An 18,998-nucleotide genomic window follows, 5' to 3' on the forward strand; every position below is an offset into this window, starting at 1 on the left:
CACATGTCCTGGAGCCCCTGTCATCCTAGTAGTGAAGTCTGCTGAGCATCCAACAGGGAAATGGTCAGAAAGGAAAAGTGACTTGCCCAAGGTGACACAGGTGGTCAGTAGCAGGGGTGGAAATGCAGCTCAAGGAGTGAAATCCTCGTTCGAGAAAGCCAGGAGCAAAATTATAATTAGCTCAATAAATTTCACTGTTTATTCTTAAGGCACACCATGTCTTCTGTGAATGCAATGTATGAGACAGTAGCTAGCCCACAGCTTTTGCAATGAAGCTTTTTTCTTATTAAAAAGATAATGTGAAAACCTGATTTTCCAAATATTTACAAAAATCAGGACTTCATAGATGATAAAACCTGATGAATGTGGAAGAAACCTAGGAGTATAACTCAGCCCTTTCGACATTTTTCATGTGTCTGGAAATGCTCTGTATCACTACTTATATGGCATTATCACTTTGGATACTAACTATATTTTGCCCATGGTAAGTCTGCAAAAATATCCATGTCATGTTCCCTACCAGTTCTGCGGCATCACATGGCAAAGCTGTTCCCCCTTGGCAAAGGGGTATTCTTGGGGGAATGAATACACTGTATCAAGCACATGCTTAAAAGCATGCAATGCAATTTGGCAATGATTCTATTTCAGTTTCTCCTGTACTTCAAAGCCCATAAGTGTTTGGTCCCTGCTTTTAAAATTCCCCTTAAAGTTTAGCCAGGTAAGTTTGGACTTTGATCTTAAAATATGCTTTTCTCTCACACATCCATTTGTTGCTGGCCAACTGTACTAAAGGCAAAAGTGGTTTAAAAAAAAAAAAGAGAACTCCAATGATTGTTAACTGGGGTCGATAGTGGTGAAACTTACATTGATTTGAACTGAAATGAAGACATTACTGATGTTTAAAAGTGCTGGGCATATTCCTTAAATCTGAGGGTTTGTTTATTTACATTTCTATGTGTTTTTTTAAATTAAAATCTTGCTATTTTCTGTAACCATAAATAATACTATACAGAAGAGATTTATCACATTTAGAGTTGATTTTCATTAATTCTAATTATGAATATTAATATAGCAGGAACCACAAATCACAAGAGTTGACCATATTTAAAAAATTAAAGAAAAAGTGGGGAAATAAAAATTTAAAATGTTGAATGCATTATTGTTTTGAGGCTTTACATTTTAGTTGCGCTTTCTGTTGTTTTTCATTTAGCCAAAAAATAGCAAGCTTTGATATCTGATTCCCAGAAACCCATCTCTTTGAGCTGGAAATAAAGCAATAATGTTATTTAAACAACTGAACGGAGGAGATGCAGGAACATGCAATACGCTTTGTTCTGATTGTGGGTTAAGCAATTGTTAAAAGTAAATCATCACATTAAAAATTTGTTTCGGTCTAAAATTTTTCTACCTCAGTACTTCCAGACCACTTCCTTGAAGTTTAGGTCAAAAAGTATCTTTAAAATATTACTATTTTTCCCAAATTGGTTTCTAGGGTATGCATACTTTGGTGTAAATTTAACTAATCTAATTGCAGGCCCTCTTCTCTAAATTCAGTAAAAGTCACAGTTATTGTCTAGATACTCTTTCTGCTGACCACAGAGAATTAAAGCTACAAATTATGCATATCAGGTAAAAGTCTAAATTAGGTAGGATGAATCGAAGTGGACAAAACACACAAACTTTCATGGGCTCTCTGACTGAGCATTTACCTATGTCAACAGTACCAACATAACTGAAAATGAACTCAAAGAGTACAGAAAGTCCTAGGGGAGAAACAGCAGTGAGCTGAAAGAAGTGCTGGTAGCCCTAAAACCCCCCCACAACGTGATTCAGATTTCACAAAAACTGTTTTAATTATTGTTATTGGAAAACCTATCAGTGCCTTGAACTGGCACATGGAAGTCATGCAGCTCTAAGTGCAGTGGTAGAACCAAGCATTTAGGACCTAAGAGGTGCTTTCGTATTATCTCAAGAAATTGGTGTGACTCTCCTTCAGAACAAGATGAGAGGTTCCTGAATAAAGGTCAAGTAATCTCAGTTCTTTCCCTCTCACCAAAACAATTGTTGACTGAAAAGAAGAAAGAAAACACTGTTCAGCACCCCTGGGTTCTGGGGTCTTTGAAGTAGCTTGCACCCTCCACCTTTTTCCTCAGATACCCTCTTCTCCTACATAGTCCCGCATACACATGGACTGAAAACTGGTACTGTACCTCAACTTTGAGGACTATCCTCAAATATCCAGCCACATTTTCTCATTAAAAAACCAATCAAACAACAACAACAAAAAATTGTCTAAGTTTCTGATTTTAGGCCCTCATGAGAGATCTAGGGCATGATCCATACCTTAAGGACTGGAAGAGCAGTAGTACTGCTCTGCTATAAGCTCCTGTGTATAGTCTTCAGGATTTTAGAGTGATTTGAATGAACATATGAGTAACTTTGTAGGCAAAATTGACTCATACATGAAACAATCCAATTGCTAATTTTGTGTTTGGGAAAATTCATTAATTCCAAAAGTGAAGCCTGGTAAATGGGTATTCAGACTGGTGAAACACCAGTCCTTTGTTTTCTTGTCTTGCTTTACTAGACTCTGGTAGAAACATCCATATGCTCTAAGTTACTTCAAGGTATACTTCACTGAATTAAAAAAAATACAAGTCTAGTACCATATAGACATCATTTTCTGTTCCACTGTAAAAACAGATAAAGTGTATCTAAGAAACAACAAAAACTTGAATTTTTCTCTTTGAAAAGACAGAATGTCATATAAACAAGTTATTATGTCAAGAAATCCTCCCTAAAAATGGCATTAGAGATTTTCTATTTATTATATTTTTTGTTGCAAGTTGATCTTTTGATTAGGTTAGTTAACATCCTATCCTTTGGGGGAATTCCAGTGAAAAAGACATAAGCTTTGTGATCTATACTTAAGTATTAGCCTTGGTTTTCTAGAAAAGCAAAAAGCAAACAAAAGTATCTTTTTTTTTTCAGCCAGTAATTCTTTCTCTTCTCTACCAGTAGTGAGTGACAAAGAAAATATTGCCTAGGGCTGCAATAGATTTTTATAACCTTCAGGTTATGGATTCTAAACAATGAGTATGAGCTGCACACTATATTTTTCTACCATTCTGACAAAGTTTCCAAGTTACTTCTACTTTATCAGAGTGTAGCTGGCATATATTTAGTAAGGTCAGGCAGACAGCTGACAAACCTGTACTGAAGTCAGGAATAATATGTGCTTTGGAAGATGCAAATGAGCACAGCAAACCTTGCATAAAACTCATGTGACATAACAGTTAACACTGCCTTTCAGGGATGATAATGTGAAATTGGACAAGTTACTTTGCCTTTCATTACTCCTTAGTACAAAGTACAAACAGGGCCAGAGTGAAAGTGGGTCACTGCAAACTTGTCCATTTGTAGTAAATATTCTGTCACTTTTCTTGATTAGAGCCCAAACGTCCAAATGCTAAAAAAAATAGCCTCCCCCTTTTATAATGTTATTGCTAAAAGGCCAGGAAATGTGAAGTGGTTGTCACTGCTGTGGTGACCACAAGCAGAATACAAATTGAGACATGAAAACAGAGTGACTAGTCAGATTATTTTGCATTCAATTTGAATTGAAGGCAACATTTCACTTGTGGTCCACAATAGTTCTACATTAGGAAATAATTGTTAAAAAGAAAAGATAATTAATCTTTTTAACATAGTCACTGGATTTCTGTACATTATCTATTTGTTATCTGTGGATTAAGGGGGGAGGATTTAGCCCTAGTCTCTTGCTATACAGAGTCCTTTTTTGCACTGAGGGGTTGCTTTGAAGAGAAACTGGTCACTATCTTAGCAAAATTGGGCTGATAATGTTGATTTAGTGTTCCTGAGTGAATACTGCAGCACACTGACTCACTATACTGATCCTGTAAGTCATTATCCCTTTTTGATTAAATCATTCAAAAAAATGGAACTGAAAAGACCTAGCAATGCCATCTTTGGATTGTGTTCTGTCCTGCTGAATTATGCAGGTGAACAGCATTTATTCTTCTGTTTACTGAGTAAGGGCTGCTCTGATCATAATTTTTCCTGGGAATGAGGACAGAAAAGATCTAACTACTCCCTGAAAGATTTGTCTGTCAGAAAGCAGAAGAAATTCTGGCTAAATGAACAAAGAGGAAAAAGGAGCAGGATGAGAAAAAAAGCACCCTCCCACTCCCAGATAAAAGTAATAGCTCAGAAGGCTCCTCTAATACCTTCATGTCCTCATGGGATGGGGTAGAAAGGAGCAGTGAAGTTTGGTTTAGTTTGTCTTCTTTTTTTTTTGTTCTGTCAACTCCAAGTCCCTGGATTGAAATATTTACTCTGTAATCTTCATGCTATAATGCTAAAACTTGAGTACAGCACAGTGAGGAACCAAATTATTAATAAGGTTCAATGTTAATAACCCTTGCAGTATCAATAACAATTTCCAAATTCATTCCTAAGAAATCCATGAGAGACATAAAGCAGGTGAGTGTTACTATTAGAGTTAGATTATCCTGGACTTTGAAGGTCTAAACAGCTTCCAAGTCAGGAAGACCACGCCTGAAACAGAGAGAGCCCATTGTCCTACCTTTAACAGCCATCTATCACTAGGACACAACTGTAGAGCTAAGGGAAGTGCTTTGTGACAGCCAAGTAAACAAAAAATACATTTAAGTTATGAAAGAATAGGTTTCTAGTGAAATTATTTTCAATTTTAGAAATAAAATCTATTTTTTATTTTAAATTATGTAAAACTAAGCTAATAAAACTTTTTGAAAATGTAATAGACGGAATGAGGATAAGAGTAACAATAGTAGGTGTGATTTAAAAAACATCATGAAATCTAAGAGGGAGTAACAAAACAGCCACCTTTCTGAAGAGAAAAAGACAGGATGCAGCAAGTAAATTATTTCAAAGGATAAAAGACTGGCCTGGAAATTGAAAACAAAGGTTAGTATCAAGTGGAACTCTTCAACATGGAAAGGGATAGCATTTGCAAGGTGAATATCATCTCTGTCAAATACAGTTTTGTTCTTTTTATGTATAGCAGTACTAAAGGTAAAATGGTTAGATATCACTTTTGCTGCATGAAGCAAGCCATGTGCAAAAGGGGTAAAAACATGTTTAATGTAAGGAAGGAGTGGAGATAAAGTATAATGAGAGAGAATTGACAGAGCGTTTGTGAAGTTCAGCATGGAGATGTATGAGGGAAAGAGACCTGGACAAATGAGAGACCTGAGGGGACATGCCATGGTCACAGCCTGCTCAGACTGCACTGGATAACAATACAGGAGTATATAAGAATTAAGAGGCTACAGCAATCAGGTAAATAAAATGTTAACTGACTGTGTCTAAGCTCTGGGGTGAATACGCTGTCCTGATCACGACTGTCCAGCCTGAGGCTGTGCTGGAGAGTGCGATGGCTCTAGTACTGCCTGAGCAGCTATGTTTCCTTCCTAAGGCCATCAGTGATGGTTACCAGCCCTCTGGTCTTGTCTGGACATGCTGCCAGGGAGACACCCTGTGCTAGTATGTCACAAGATGTCTTTAGACATCCATTTGACTGGTGTCTGCCTCAGGTCTACATATTTATCCTCTTTCCATTGTTACTGCAGAGAATCAGGAAAGAGTCAGCTCTGTCTAAAGGACTAAAGCAGGTCAAATAACCTGAAAGTTGAGTCTAGCTGTGCTGTTTTATAAGGAGCAGCATAGCCTGAACCGCAAGGTCAGGATGGGTCATGATGACCCCAAAGGGTAGGTTTACTCCTAGATCTGATCTGTTCCTGGAGGTTTGGACTGTAAACTGGATCTAAAGCTACAACTGGACCTAAAAGTGCGAGAAGGTGCGATGCCAGAGCTTGTTCTTTTTCCTAAGTCAGGAAGGGCTCTCTCTAATCAGAGATTTACCTACGGACTGTGCGGCTGCTGCTTCCCCTCCTGACATCCGACCTTTTACGATCTGCCCAGCAGATGTCCCCCGGCTGCTGCTGGATGAGAGCACATGGATGGCAGAGGCTGTTCCCTTTCTCTGTGTTGATGGCTCTCAGTAAATAATACGTTTGAACTGGTCACTTAGAGCTGGAAACAGTCAATGCCTAATCTTCCCCAGCCTTTGAAAGAGGCATGCTGGGTCACTTGCAGTTCTTTCAGCTCTTTTTGAAGTGTCAAAGAGATGTTATAAGAACTGGTGTTGAACAGTTTTCAAGTACAAATAAATAAGAGATGTGCTGATGCTACAGCTGTGACTGTTGTTCTACAGCTAGTCATATCTGTTCTCAAATGAGCATAATTTCTATTGAAGTTTCACTACTGCATACGTTAACAGAATTCAATGCTAGCAAAAGCAACAAGACTTCTCATTATGATATTCTGTATTCATACCTCAAATCCCTGTGGTCTTCCTAGACTTTCTTTAATATGTTTCCACTCAACAAGAATCTCTGATACAGACAAACTTGTAGCTTTGACATCGATGGGAGCAGCAGTAGGTTCTGTATTAAGAAAAATTGAAACAATAAACCTCCACTGTAACAACTTGTATTTATCAAAAACACTCCATCTGAAACTGTCATTTACTTCCTTTATTCTACCTTAATACTCACAAGAAGGTATGACATTTACAGGGAACATGAAAAACTGAACAAGATTAAGAGATTATTATTGTTGTATTTCTTTATTTCTGTCATGCTACATCAATATCTCATCACTGATGACAGGCGCAGCAAACTGTGACAGAATCTCTTGTCTATGATTTAAAAAAACCCAAACTTTAATATTTGTAAATGTCCTCCCCCTCCACACAGCCATTTCATAGCCCTTGATCAGCCTGACTTCAGCAGTAAATGGAGCATTCATTCTGTTCCTGGATTTTTAGTGCCATTCTGTCAGCTTGGGATGAGTGATACCTTGCTAGGGTGCTCAGTCAGTGCTCTTACAGGGTTATACCAAGAACCAATACCCAGAGCTGTAGTGAAGTGCTACTTAAAATAAATTTTTAAGACCATATTATTACGTCCTTGAAGTCACAGGCACCAGTGTTTGGGGCATGTCGTCATTCCCCTGGCTGTGAAGCATAGACTGTTTTAGGCCTGGGATGCATGCTTTTCTAAAGAAGGCATTAAGACCTAGGATTTGCCCCTCTGATTATCTGTGTCATTACCACGGGTGCTATGTCTGTGCTTCTAACTCCATGCTACTCACAGGACACTGCAGTCCTGACCTCCTGATTATCTGGAGCAGAGGACCCTGCCTGCCCTCCAACCAGGGCGGGTGTCCTTCAGTGCCGCTGGGGCCTGGCCTGTGTGCATGCTGGAGGCTTAGGGCGGCAGCATGTTTAAATATCACACTTGCCCAACATTGTTGCCACAGGCACCTTTCACTTTGCACTTTCATATCACTGAACACTTCACAGAAGTCCAGCTTCTTTCAGTGGTTGGGAGGCTGGGTAAATGTACATAGAGATCTGCCATAACAGGCCATTGAACATACTATAAATTTGTATCACCAGTTAGTGCATTGGGAGTGAAAAGTGTCCAAAAACTGTCACCTGAGACATGAGTTAGGGAAATCTTTTGGGTCTTTTGCTTTATTACCTAAATATTTCTGAAAATTTGCTCAAGACAAGCTGTGGAGAGGATGCTTGAACACACAGCAAAGCACATATCAGCGGCATTTCTCCACCATTCTGGTGTAGCTCACTTGTTCAGCCAAAAGGTGAATTCACATTCCCCTGCAGACACAGAGCCTGCAATTTTTTCCTTGGCCAAATGATCCTCATTACATTTCTAATGTGTTGATCTGTTCTTGAAGGGCAGGCAGAGGTCCTGGCTTTTATGTTACAGGGAGGCACATCAAAGAGCTTTGTAAAAATGTATATATATATAGAGAGAGAGAGAGAGTGAGCTCATTTAACAGGACTACAGAAAAAGATTTTCCTTACGGAACAGCCTGAGTTAAAATGATGCATTTTTTTTTTTAGTAATCAAACTGCCTTAGCAAGATGCCTGATATCAGCCATGACTCATTAGCTACCCTTTTTTCTCTGATCATATTGCAGGCATTGCTCTGGCATTGCTGCCCTACACTTTCTTTCTGACACAGTTGTAGAAATTTTTCATCCTTTTTGATGTCATATTTTTAATGTTTGCATCTCTTTTTGATCTTCATTTTTATTTACTTATAAAGAAAAGAAACATTTCTGATGTGATGAAAAATGGTGTTTGTCAACAATGAGTATTATTAATAAGTATAACATATATATGGAATAAAGAATAAAAAATATCTCAAGGAATAAGTGAAATGTTCTTCTGAATTCAATACTGAAAGAATTGTGATATGAAGAAATATATTCCTCGTAATACCATTTTCTGTTCGATAGTTACACCCTGCTTTATATTTTATGTACTACTAAGATTTATGTGGCAGAAGATATTTTCTGTTTTTTGTATTATTGAAGCAATTACCTTGTTGCCAGGAAAGATTGCAGTGGGATAAATAATTTGACATGTACACAAAATGTTGATTGGCAGCCTTTACACTGTCTATAAATGTAGAAATAATTTCCTCTGCATAGCATTCACTAGGGGTTGTTTATGTATTGCTTAGAATAGAAAGAGAGAATATTTTCTGGTATTTAAAAAAAAATATTTTCAAAAAATGGGGTAGAAATAGTTAGGGTTTTTTATGTGAAGAAAATGCATTTCTTACATTTCCAGAAATCGTTCACTGCCGTTTCACTGATACTAGTCATTGGGATTTTAAGTGTTCAGCAAAAGAAGAGAAACTGTATATTTAAGAGTATGACTGTCTGAAAGTTTATGGAGACTGAAAAGCATTTTTTATTGATTCAGATAAGATGAGGACCATATAATTTCTGGTGATATAATACAGTCTGTGGTTCACTCCAATGTCATGCTTTATTCTGTGTGTCCAAAAGTAATGATAAGTTTGACAGGTTCATTAGGTTTTTCTATAATGGTCACTGATATTACAATCACACTATTTTCTTAATATCTTGGCATTATGTTAAATCTCAGGCATTATGTCTGCCTGAGGTCATACTGATTAAAAAAAAACAAACCAAAGGGCCAATGACTTTAATGGTTCCTTTAATATTTCCTGATTGAATTAAAGATGCAGCATGGCAAACTCTCAAAAGGCTGTGTGCAATGTCCACAAAACATAGTCTTTCCATTGTGCTGCAATCACACTTTAATGAAACATATTCAATCTCTAGGTCTTTGTTATGGATGTAAGAAAGTAAGACAAGGAATTACACTAATTGCATTGATCTGATGTTTTTTTCTGAAATGTGCATCCTCAAAGACTTCCACATGATCTAACTTTAAAAAAAGTCTAAGGGCCTATTCATGTTTATGTCATTTTAACCCTCCTGTGGAACAGTGCCGCAGTCAGGACTCCTCATCAAATTGCTTAATACTCATTCACTTCTAATTTTAACTCCAGAAAGGATGTTTACACACTTCCCTAGTTAAAAATCTGAGCTTTTATTTGAAGCTAAGAACCTCAGCATTATGACTCCAGGCAGTTCCACATAGCTGAGATTTTGGGACTTCAGCCAGGACCCACGGTTGCGACAATTCCTTTCTGCAGAAAAATGCACAAGAGAGATGTATCAGAAGGAAAACCATGAGGAGTTGTCCCTGTTGTGTCAACCTGTAGCTAAAGAAAGTGTTAGCATTTCCTCCCTTGCTGGAAATAGACACAGGAAGTATCTTCCAAACCAGGGGATATCCAGTAGACTGTTTCCATTCCTGAGAAAAAACAAGGGACATTATGCTCAGCTCCACCTCTCAGCCTGTTTGATGCATGACGCTGGTTTGGGAACTCCATAGGCTCTGTGGTGGCATGGCTGCCTGCAGAATAAGAATTCCTCCAGAATCTTGTGCTGTAAGGGGAAAAGAAGTCTGATTTGCAAAACACCAAAAATGAGATGACTGTTTCCTGGAAAGGCCCTCAGACTTCTCAGTTTTCCTCAAGTCCATTCTATTTTCATCTTCTCTCTAAATGGTGACTTTGCAGAGGACTTTAAAACAGAAAAATTAGAAGGGTGAGGAACTGAGTAAGCAGTGAACCAGTGATTAGGCCTGCAGTGCTGACCTCTGCCACGGACCTCTTTTATTTAGTGGTGAAATACCCTTACTTGTCAGGTAGAACTTCTCAAGCCTACTACTGTAACACCGGTGTCCTGCATATTTGTTCACAGCATACATCCTGCTTCGGCTCTCTCTTCTCTGTGGAATAACCTGGATTTATTACGCAGTGGAGTGTCATGTGGGAATAAGGAGCTGCCTTATTCCACGTATGCTTTACCAGTGTGTTACCTACACACGGTTCACTCACTTTGGCATGTGAGTAAAAGCTGGATATGAGGACTGAAAAAAAATAAGGCTTTGTTAGATTAGAAGTTCAGAAGAGCATTGCCATCTTCGTGAATATAAATGGTTCCTTTCCACCAAGTGAGGTGGCAGCCAGAGTTATCCTCAGCACATGTGAAGGGGAGGTGGCTATTATATTGATTGCACACCTAACTTCTCATGGGGTCTAGTGGCATTAATCAAAGGAATGTCTGATAAACTCTTATATGTCATGATTGTGATTTTGTTCTTCAAAAAAATCAGTGGATACAGCTTTAATTGAAATTTTACGGGATCCCTTCACTTGGATCAGTTGGCAGAAACAGGAAATAATCCCCTGTAGTTTACAGCTAATATGCCAATTTATTAATTTTCAGGTTCGCCTAAACCCCAAACAGCTCAGCTTAAGCTATGAAATACACCACAGGATTTCACTTTGGGAATGCAAGATTTTAATTAAAGACATGGAGGTTGTATTTAAAAGTGTGTAATTGCATATTCCTTCCTCTAAATTAAAAGGGTAATTTATTTGTTTGTTTAAATATAGGCTCAGGATGAAAAGTAATGGGATATGGGGCTAACGAGAACACCCATTCACTCTGCAGTGTCTTGTCACCTGCTAGCTGGCCTGATGCAAAACTTCTGAAAGCTGTGAGAGAACAAAATTGAAAGTCTGTTATATGGCCCTTTGCCTTTCATATGACAGAAAGCATTGATTCTCCATTGGCTCAATGAATTAGTACAAATCCGTATGAAGCAAGAACAAAAGGTTTGTGCAGTATCGTTACATATTGTATGTATTACTGAAGTTCATTTAGGGTCCCTCAGGAGGTTTTAAACAGCAAGACAGAGAGTTTTCAAGCTTTACCTTATACTGCTTGGGGCTCTCTATTTCATATCTAGAAGTTTTTAGTAGCATTCATTGCACTGTTTATCAAAATTATAGAAGTTTCAATTTTGAGAAGAAGATTTTATGAGGTGTCTGAAGGAGAAGATAGATATTGAAATTACCAGAACTGATTCTGTATCACCCATTGTGGTAATCATTAAAGAAACAAAAACAAAAATAAAAATACAACAACTTTATAAATGACCTAAGTCATCTTGAACCTGGTTGTGTTTCCTTTTTCTCCCAGAAGCTTATTTCTGTTTCCTTTCATATTCTCACCTATTTCTATACTACATGTATCCTAATTCATATTTATTTCTGTGCTTATTGGCTGTGTCTATACCTGTAAAATAAACAGGAACAGAGAGACAAGGGACCATCCTGATCATGGACATACAGTTGTTTATAGTCTTAAACAGTTACCATGATCTGTGGTGATGTATTGACTTTGGCCAATTAGTGCTGCTGCAAAATACACCCAGGAATTTGCTGGTGCCTGGCCAGGGATGGTTCACAGGAGGTGTATGAATGAAACCACAGTCTGGAGAGTGATGGTGTTCAAATGTGCAGATGTAAAATCTTTTAGTCTAGTTGGCTTCAAGGATAAAGAATAGATGTCTTGTTTATTTGCTACAAAAAAGGTGTAGCATCATTGCTCTTTACCTTTAAAAGCTCTTCCCCATCCCAACTAATCTCCCTGATCTGCAGACAGCAGACCTTTTTCTATGAGGACAAAAGAAAAAAACTCTTATAGTTTCTACTAATTTCCTGATGATCCTGTTAGTCCTTTGAACCTCTTTGTAAAGCATGAGCAATCAGAACTATAGATAAGATTTTAGCAAAGCTCTGTGACAGTTTTGTAAGAATGGTGACCTGATACAAATCAAAACATTTGAGTCTTTCTTCTGTGTAGTTCATGTTTCTCTTCCTCCAGTCCTCTTCCTCTTTGTATTTTTCTGAGGTATTCAGACATTTGGCTGTATTGACAGTGCATGCTGAAGTTGTAATAACAACAATATCATAACCAGCTCTTCTATTAGTGTTTACAAAAATTAAATATACATAATCTAAGACTGATCCTTAAGAAATTCTATCAGTAGTCTTCCAAGCCTTTGACAAGTCTGGTATTTTTTTTTCTGTACTTATATAGAAATAATTTTATTTTTTCTTGATAGATATTGTTGTTGTTATTGTTGTTTTTTGTTTTGTTTTGTTTTTGTTTTGTTTTATTTAATTTGCCAACAGTTCTTTATTTTCATTGCTTTGGGAAGGAAAAGATCTCATCCCAGGTCCTTGAGCATGTAAAGGGAACTAGCTCTCAACATCCATGGCAGTCACGGATGTAACTCATACTTTGTCCAGTCATGCTTGCTAAAGCAAGTCTACCTGGCCATCACTCTAATCAGTACAGTCTTTTCCATCTTCTGCAATTTTATCTTTACACACTTGTATTTTTGTGTCCATTTCCATATTTTTGATTTTCTGTTTTCCTTTTCCAGTGAATTAAATACACACAGAGATTTCATATAATTTCCCTGATACTGAAAGCTTATATTAGTAGTATTGGCATTCTTAGCCCCTCAGTATTGAAATAGAATGCAGTCATGAGGAAAAAACTCCAAAGAATACATAAAAGTTAAACCAAACAGTGCTTAACACTGCTTTTGTTCATTGTTTTATTTTCAATATCTTGTACCTTTAAATTTTTTTATTCTCTATGGATCAAAATCATCTATGCCTGAATTGAAGTTCAGTGTGTTGTTTTAGTATGTTCTAGCATGAATCTGATACCATTATTTTCCTGGCAGAAAGTACAGTTAGGAGATTTCTCCCTGTTCTATTCATGCTCCTTTCAGCCTCTGGCCTTTCTTGCAATAGGCAGCCCAACGTGCTGTGTTCTCCATGGCTCTGGTGCCTCTTTCCCTTGTTAAAGGGTTTCTTTATGACAGGTTCAGTCTTGTCTTTCCCTGGTGCTGGAACACTTCTGTTTTGTCCTTCTGTTCTGCCTTCTATTGAAGATAACTCTGTATCTTTTTTTTATTCTCTCTTGTATCTTCTGTGTATCACCCCCATCCCCTCTTCAGAACTGGCTGGTGGCTGTCATCATCTCTTTTACTTCACTGAAACATCTGACCTCTCTTTTTCTTCTTCTCTTCTTGATTGTTTGCTTTCTTGCCTTACTAAGGTCTCCAGGAAAGACTCCTCCTTCAAACTTTTCTACTGCATTAAGCCATCTTTTCAAGTCACATTTGCTTTTCTTCCTCCTGGGTTATTCACCTAGTTTTGTACAACTTTCTATCTGCTTTTCCATTCTCCAGGGAGACCTTATTGCCACCTTTTAGTACTTAAAAGGGACTTATTAGAAAGATGGAGAAAGACTTTTAAGCAGGGCCTGTTGCAACAGGGCAAGGGGCAATGGTTTCAAACTAAAAGACAGGAGATTCAGGCTGGACATGAGGAACAGGTTTTAGATTTCCTTAGACAAATTTGTTATGCCAGTAAACAATCGTAGATCCATCTGTAGATGTGGGAAACCTTTTAATATGCAACATAAAGTTTCCTTATCTTTTAATAATTTTATCCTAGGCCTTTATTCTAGCTTTTGCAGAGCAGTTAATTGAGTGTGTGATGAAAAGCAAGTAAGCTAAGGGTTTGCTGGATCAGCCCTAGAACGATAATGTATTGTCCTGTCAATCTTCATTTAATATCTCCTCTTCAACAGAAATCCTGAGATAACCTGTATTCAGTTGTTTAGCTCTCGAAGTGTGTAAGTCCATACCTCTCTCCAAACCAGTTCCTCCTTTTTTCAGACCAAGCTGAAACACCTGTTGTTCTCAGTCTCCATGTTGCCCAGACCTTAGCTGTTATAAACTTTCATTTTTCCTTTAAATTTTCAGTACATCACCTAGGGTTATTCTGGAGAAAAGCTTGTTATAAATTAATTTTACACTGTATTGTCACAGCAGCCCATATTTTTTCCTCAAATATAAGTCTTACAAAGTATTTAGCCCCATAGAATTCCTTTTACAACAGGAAAGGGCAACATACAGACACCTATAGAGACTGAATTAGCAAAGCTATGATGTGAGGTACTTTCAAGTAATTGACTTACAATCAGAAAAGTTGGTTTCTAGTGATAGTCTCTGGGAGCACAGAGAGAAAGTTAATTTTAAGAATTCTAATTAGACAACTTGCAAGCTTCATATCTTAAAAGAAATGTTAGAAAAAATGATTTATATATTACTGATTATTCCATTTCAAGCCTTATCCAAATAACAAGCTAAGGACTACTTATTACAATTCATCATCCAGCTTTTGTTGAAATAGCTTTTGCTATTTAAAAAAAGAAAATCCATTAAGGTTTTACCTCCCTTCTCTTGCAAAACTCTATAGTTATTTAACTTTCTGATTATAGTATGAAGCTGTTAATAAAAAACATTGCCATCAGTCTCATAATATCACTTTCCATTGAGGAACAGGAAAGTGAACAGTAAAATTTCCAAGTTGTACTTGGCAATTTATAAATTTTAAAATAAAATTGTTTTTACAATAATATGAATACTTAGTAATGCTGATCCAAGCAATGGAGCATAAACTAATTACTGCAAATGCTTTTAGCAATATCAGCTTTTCCAGCCTCTATAATTACCATAAGAGAGTAGTATCTGCTTACCATGAGAAAGAGTATCTGCTACATCATGGCTCCAAAATTACACATTTATTGTGGGCTAATATGTAATAATATTTTATGTTTTCCAGCTTCCCATGAAATACCATTATATTCACACTACATTTCTGTAAAGATAGTATGAAGTTCCTCCCACCTGTACCAGGACTGTCCTTTTTTTATTCTGTTAACAGGAGACAGTGGGCTAACTCAAAGATAGTATAATAAAGAAAAATTGAAATATATAACTTTCAGTAATGGAGCTGCTCAAAATATTCTCATAGATAACATTTATTTACCTTCTGTGTGTACAGAAATTTCCATACACTGGCTTCTGCCGATACAGAATGACTTCTTTTACTAGTATAAATTAGTCTCTATTTTTCTTCTCCACAAAATACTTTTGAGAGTTACATCAAGTTGACGTAGAAATTTTCAAGGAATATTTTTCATTTGTTTTTCTGAACTATTGCTATAATTCACATTGAATATTTGGACATTAACATAAATTCAGAACTTTAATACTTATGAACTGAAAAAGAAACAAAATAATATATATATATAAAAGAACCAAATTGCATTCTGTAAAGTTTTAGTATCCATTAACTAGGAAATGAACATGCATAAATGACTTTTTTTTTAGCCTTGGAGCTGTTGTCTGATTAACACATCAAAAAAAGTATCATGAATCTCAGAAATATTAGAAAATATCAACCTTTCTTTGCTCATTGTTAAAGTGAGCAGCCCACCTTGAAGTTAGGACTACAGATTTCATGTTAGGGATTCACCTCATTAAAAGAGATTTTTTTTTTTAGTTAGGACTGATGTGGCTTGAAGTCTTTTCCTAAACTTTTGCCACTTGCTTTCTGGGTAACCTTGGTAGCTTAGCTCACTTTTTTCTGTGCGAAACATGTTTAATGTTACTTAGCACTTCTGTAAAGAATTTGGAAATTTAAGACTGAAAAAACATGGTATAATAGAACACATAATATAAAAATAGCCCAATATAGTTTATAATATACAAGTTAACTTCACATTCAACTGACCTCCTTCAGCTGAGCAGATAACCACAATAGGGCTGAAGGGACCATCTCCTTTGTTGTTGTAAACACCAACTTTCACCTCAAACGGAGTCAGAGGTGGCACACTTTCATCTCTGTAGATGAACTTTGAGGCATCTGAAGATGTCACCATTTTTTCCTTCCAGCCACGTGTTCCATTGGGTCTGAAGGCTACAATATATCCAAATCCTTCTCCATTCTGAAACTCTTCTGATACTGGCTAAAAAATAAAGTTCAGATAATTATTAGATGTGGTTTTACTAATTTAAAAGGCAGTCACCCAGTAGCTGACCATAATTCGGCTGCTTGTGTGAGAGTGATCCCTTACAGTTGTGTTATAGGATTTTGTTTATCATGCCTGGGAACACATGCGGACAATTGCTTCTGAAGATGAGCCTTGTAAGAGTTTTTTCACCTAATCGTAATAGCCTGTATAGATACTGGGTGTTGCCATGGCCCAGATGCAGGACCCTGCACTTGGACTTACTGAACCTCATGAGGTTTGCATGGGCCCATTTCTTGAGTTTGTCCAGGTACTTCTGGATGGCATCCCATCCCTCAGGCATGTCACCTGGGCCACTCACTTTGGTATCATCTGCAAACTTGCTGAGGGCGCACTCAGTCCCACTGTCTATGTCATTGATGAAGATATTAAACAGTACTGGTCCCAGTATGAACCCCTGAGGGGACACCACTTGTTACTAGTGTCCATCCAGACATTGTGCCACTGACCACTACTCTCTGGGTAAGACCATCCAGCCAGTTCCTCATCCACCAAACAGTTCACCCATCGAATCCATACCTCTCCAGTTTAGAGAGAAGGATGTTGTGGGGGAATGTGTCAAAGGCTTTGCAGAAGCCCAGATAGATGACATCCATAGCCTGCCCTTTGTTCACTGATATAGTAACTCCATTGTAGAAGGCCACTAGGTTGGTCAGGCAGGATTTGCCCTTGTTGAAGCCATGCTGGCTGTCTTGTATCACCTCCCTGCCCTCCATGTGCCTTAGCATGGCTTCTAGGAGGATCAGTTCCATGGTCTTCCCAGGCACAGAAGTGAGACTGATAGGTCAGTAGTTCCTGGGGTCCTCCTGTCCACCTTTTTAAATAACAGATGTTTTGTTTCCCTTTTTCCAGTCACCAGGGACTTCACCTGACTGTCATGACTTCTCAAATACCATGGAGAGTGGCTTTGCAACTGCATCAGCCAGTTCCCTCAGGGCTCTGGGATGCATCTCATGTGGTCCCATAGACTTATGTATGTTCAGGTTCCTCAGGTGGTCACAAAGCTGATCTTCTCTTAGAGTGGGAGGCACTTTGCTACCACAGTCCCTGTCTTGCAGTTTATCCACTCGAGAAGTGTGGGAAGAGAGCTTGCTAGTGGAGACTGAGGCAAAGAAGTTGTTGACTGCCTCAGTCTTCTCCTTGTCCGTTGTTACCAGTTTACCAGTACAGTGGTCTGTTGTGAGTTGGTGGAGTGTTATGCAGCGCTTCACGATTAGTTCTTCAGTGGAAATGTCAACACTTGCTTTTAATTGCCTGTTTTTGTGTGTTTTGTTCTATCTTTTTACCATTTTTTGAAGAGGTAGTGACTATAGTTAGAAATGGAATAAATCTTTCAAACAATTAAAATATGCAAATATACTCACTTCACAATTTATATTCAACACAGATGAAATGTCATGATGTTTTTGTAATTTTAATTTGATTGATGACTTTATGCAGTTTAAGAGCTATGTGAAACAATAGTGTGCTGAAAGTCTTAACACTAGGAAGAACAGCGCCAGGTATTGATGGAAACAAGGAGTTAATCAGAAACAAGGGGGAATGATGACACCTTCTGCCTTATTGGCAATTTATATTGCTTAGCTACAACTGAAGAAGCATCGGCTTCCTTTTGTAGGAAAAAAAGTCAATGTATACTGGAAGTTCTATTATGGGAATTGCTAATTCTTAACTGTCTCTTGTATCTGTATCACAGGATGGGACACCCACAGGTCTCTGGTTTCTTTTGAAGGAAAAGTGTGACCCTTGATGGACAGGGAGATACAGTGCCCTCCAGTAGTCCCCATCTCCAGTGACCTGAGAAACACTATAAAGACACTTTATATGAATATTACATACTAATTTATCATATTAGGGACTGAGAATAGGCCAGTTTGCATCAGATACAGTTCTAGCCACCTGATATTTTTGTTTGGGGTTCAACAAATTCTCTCCCAATAGGAGAGATGCAGCTGTTCATAGTTTTAGACTATAAAGCAAACCGAAAACAACTCTGTCTCAGATGTCTTAGGCAGCTTAAAATTTGACATTTTAAGTAGTTACTCGGAGTTCTGTGTGTTTCTTATAATCTAAATCTCTCTTCAAGTTGCCTAGGTGAAAACGTTTTCCACTAAAATCCCGTGTCTTTATTTGATGACATTTTATTTGGTGTTATATATACATATACACATATTTTCTGAATCTGAAACTCTTCATGGCAAATCCAAAAGTTTTGAACCCACCCGAGAAAAGTCTCTGTTCTACTGTTATTTATGGTTAGCAGAGAAAGCATCTCCCACTCCTTCAGTTGCCCACTAGCATATGGTCATGCATCTGTGTTGCATCTTGCATCAAAATATCTTCTCAAAATAAAGGTCTATTTCTGGTCTTTAGTTTGATGTTTTTATGAAATACTTAACAAAATAATTATTTCTTAATTTAAGTTTAAAAAAAGTTACAAGGCTTTCCTTCTCTTCCCTTAGCTATCATTTCATATGGTGTAGCATTTACATAAGATCTACAGAAGTTATAATAAATCAACTCGAGCAGTAGATCCAGAAGAAAAGATTTATGAATTAGCATGACTTTGGAGCTACTGCCATAACACTCTCTACTCAAACCACATGAAAATGCACATTACTTTGAAACTTGAGAACATATTTAAAGAACAGTATTTTGTGTTCATGTCTTGCCAAGATGTGCTGTAAGGAAATCCCAGGACAGT

The 18,998-nt window shown here is 37.5% G+C and overlaps 1 protein-coding gene across 2 annotated transcripts in view; it reads right to left on the reverse strand.

Moving 5' to 3' along the window:
- Nucleotides 1-18,998, reverse strand: part of CNTN5 (contactin 5) — a gene marked incomplete at both ends in the record, with an annotated part of 369,931 nt that overhangs the window by 5,767 nt on the left and 345,166 nt on the right. For both annotated transcript variants that reach the window (XM_080353816.1, XM_080353815.1), the window contains 2 exons: nucleotides 6,400-6,509; nucleotides 15,997-16,231. In XM_080353816.1, the coding sequence (XP_080209942.1) occupies nucleotides 6,400-6,509; nucleotides 15,997-16,231 (345 nt within the window). The remainder of the gene's footprint in view (nucleotides 1-6,399; nucleotides 6,510-15,996; nucleotides 16,232-18,998) is intronic.

The sequence above is a fragment of the Nesoenas mayeri genome (assembly GCF_963082525.1).
Source record: "Nesoenas mayeri genome assembly, chromosome: 1".
Lineage (NCBI taxonomy): Eukaryota > Metazoa > Chordata > Aves > Columbiformes > Columbidae > Nesoenas > Nesoenas mayeri.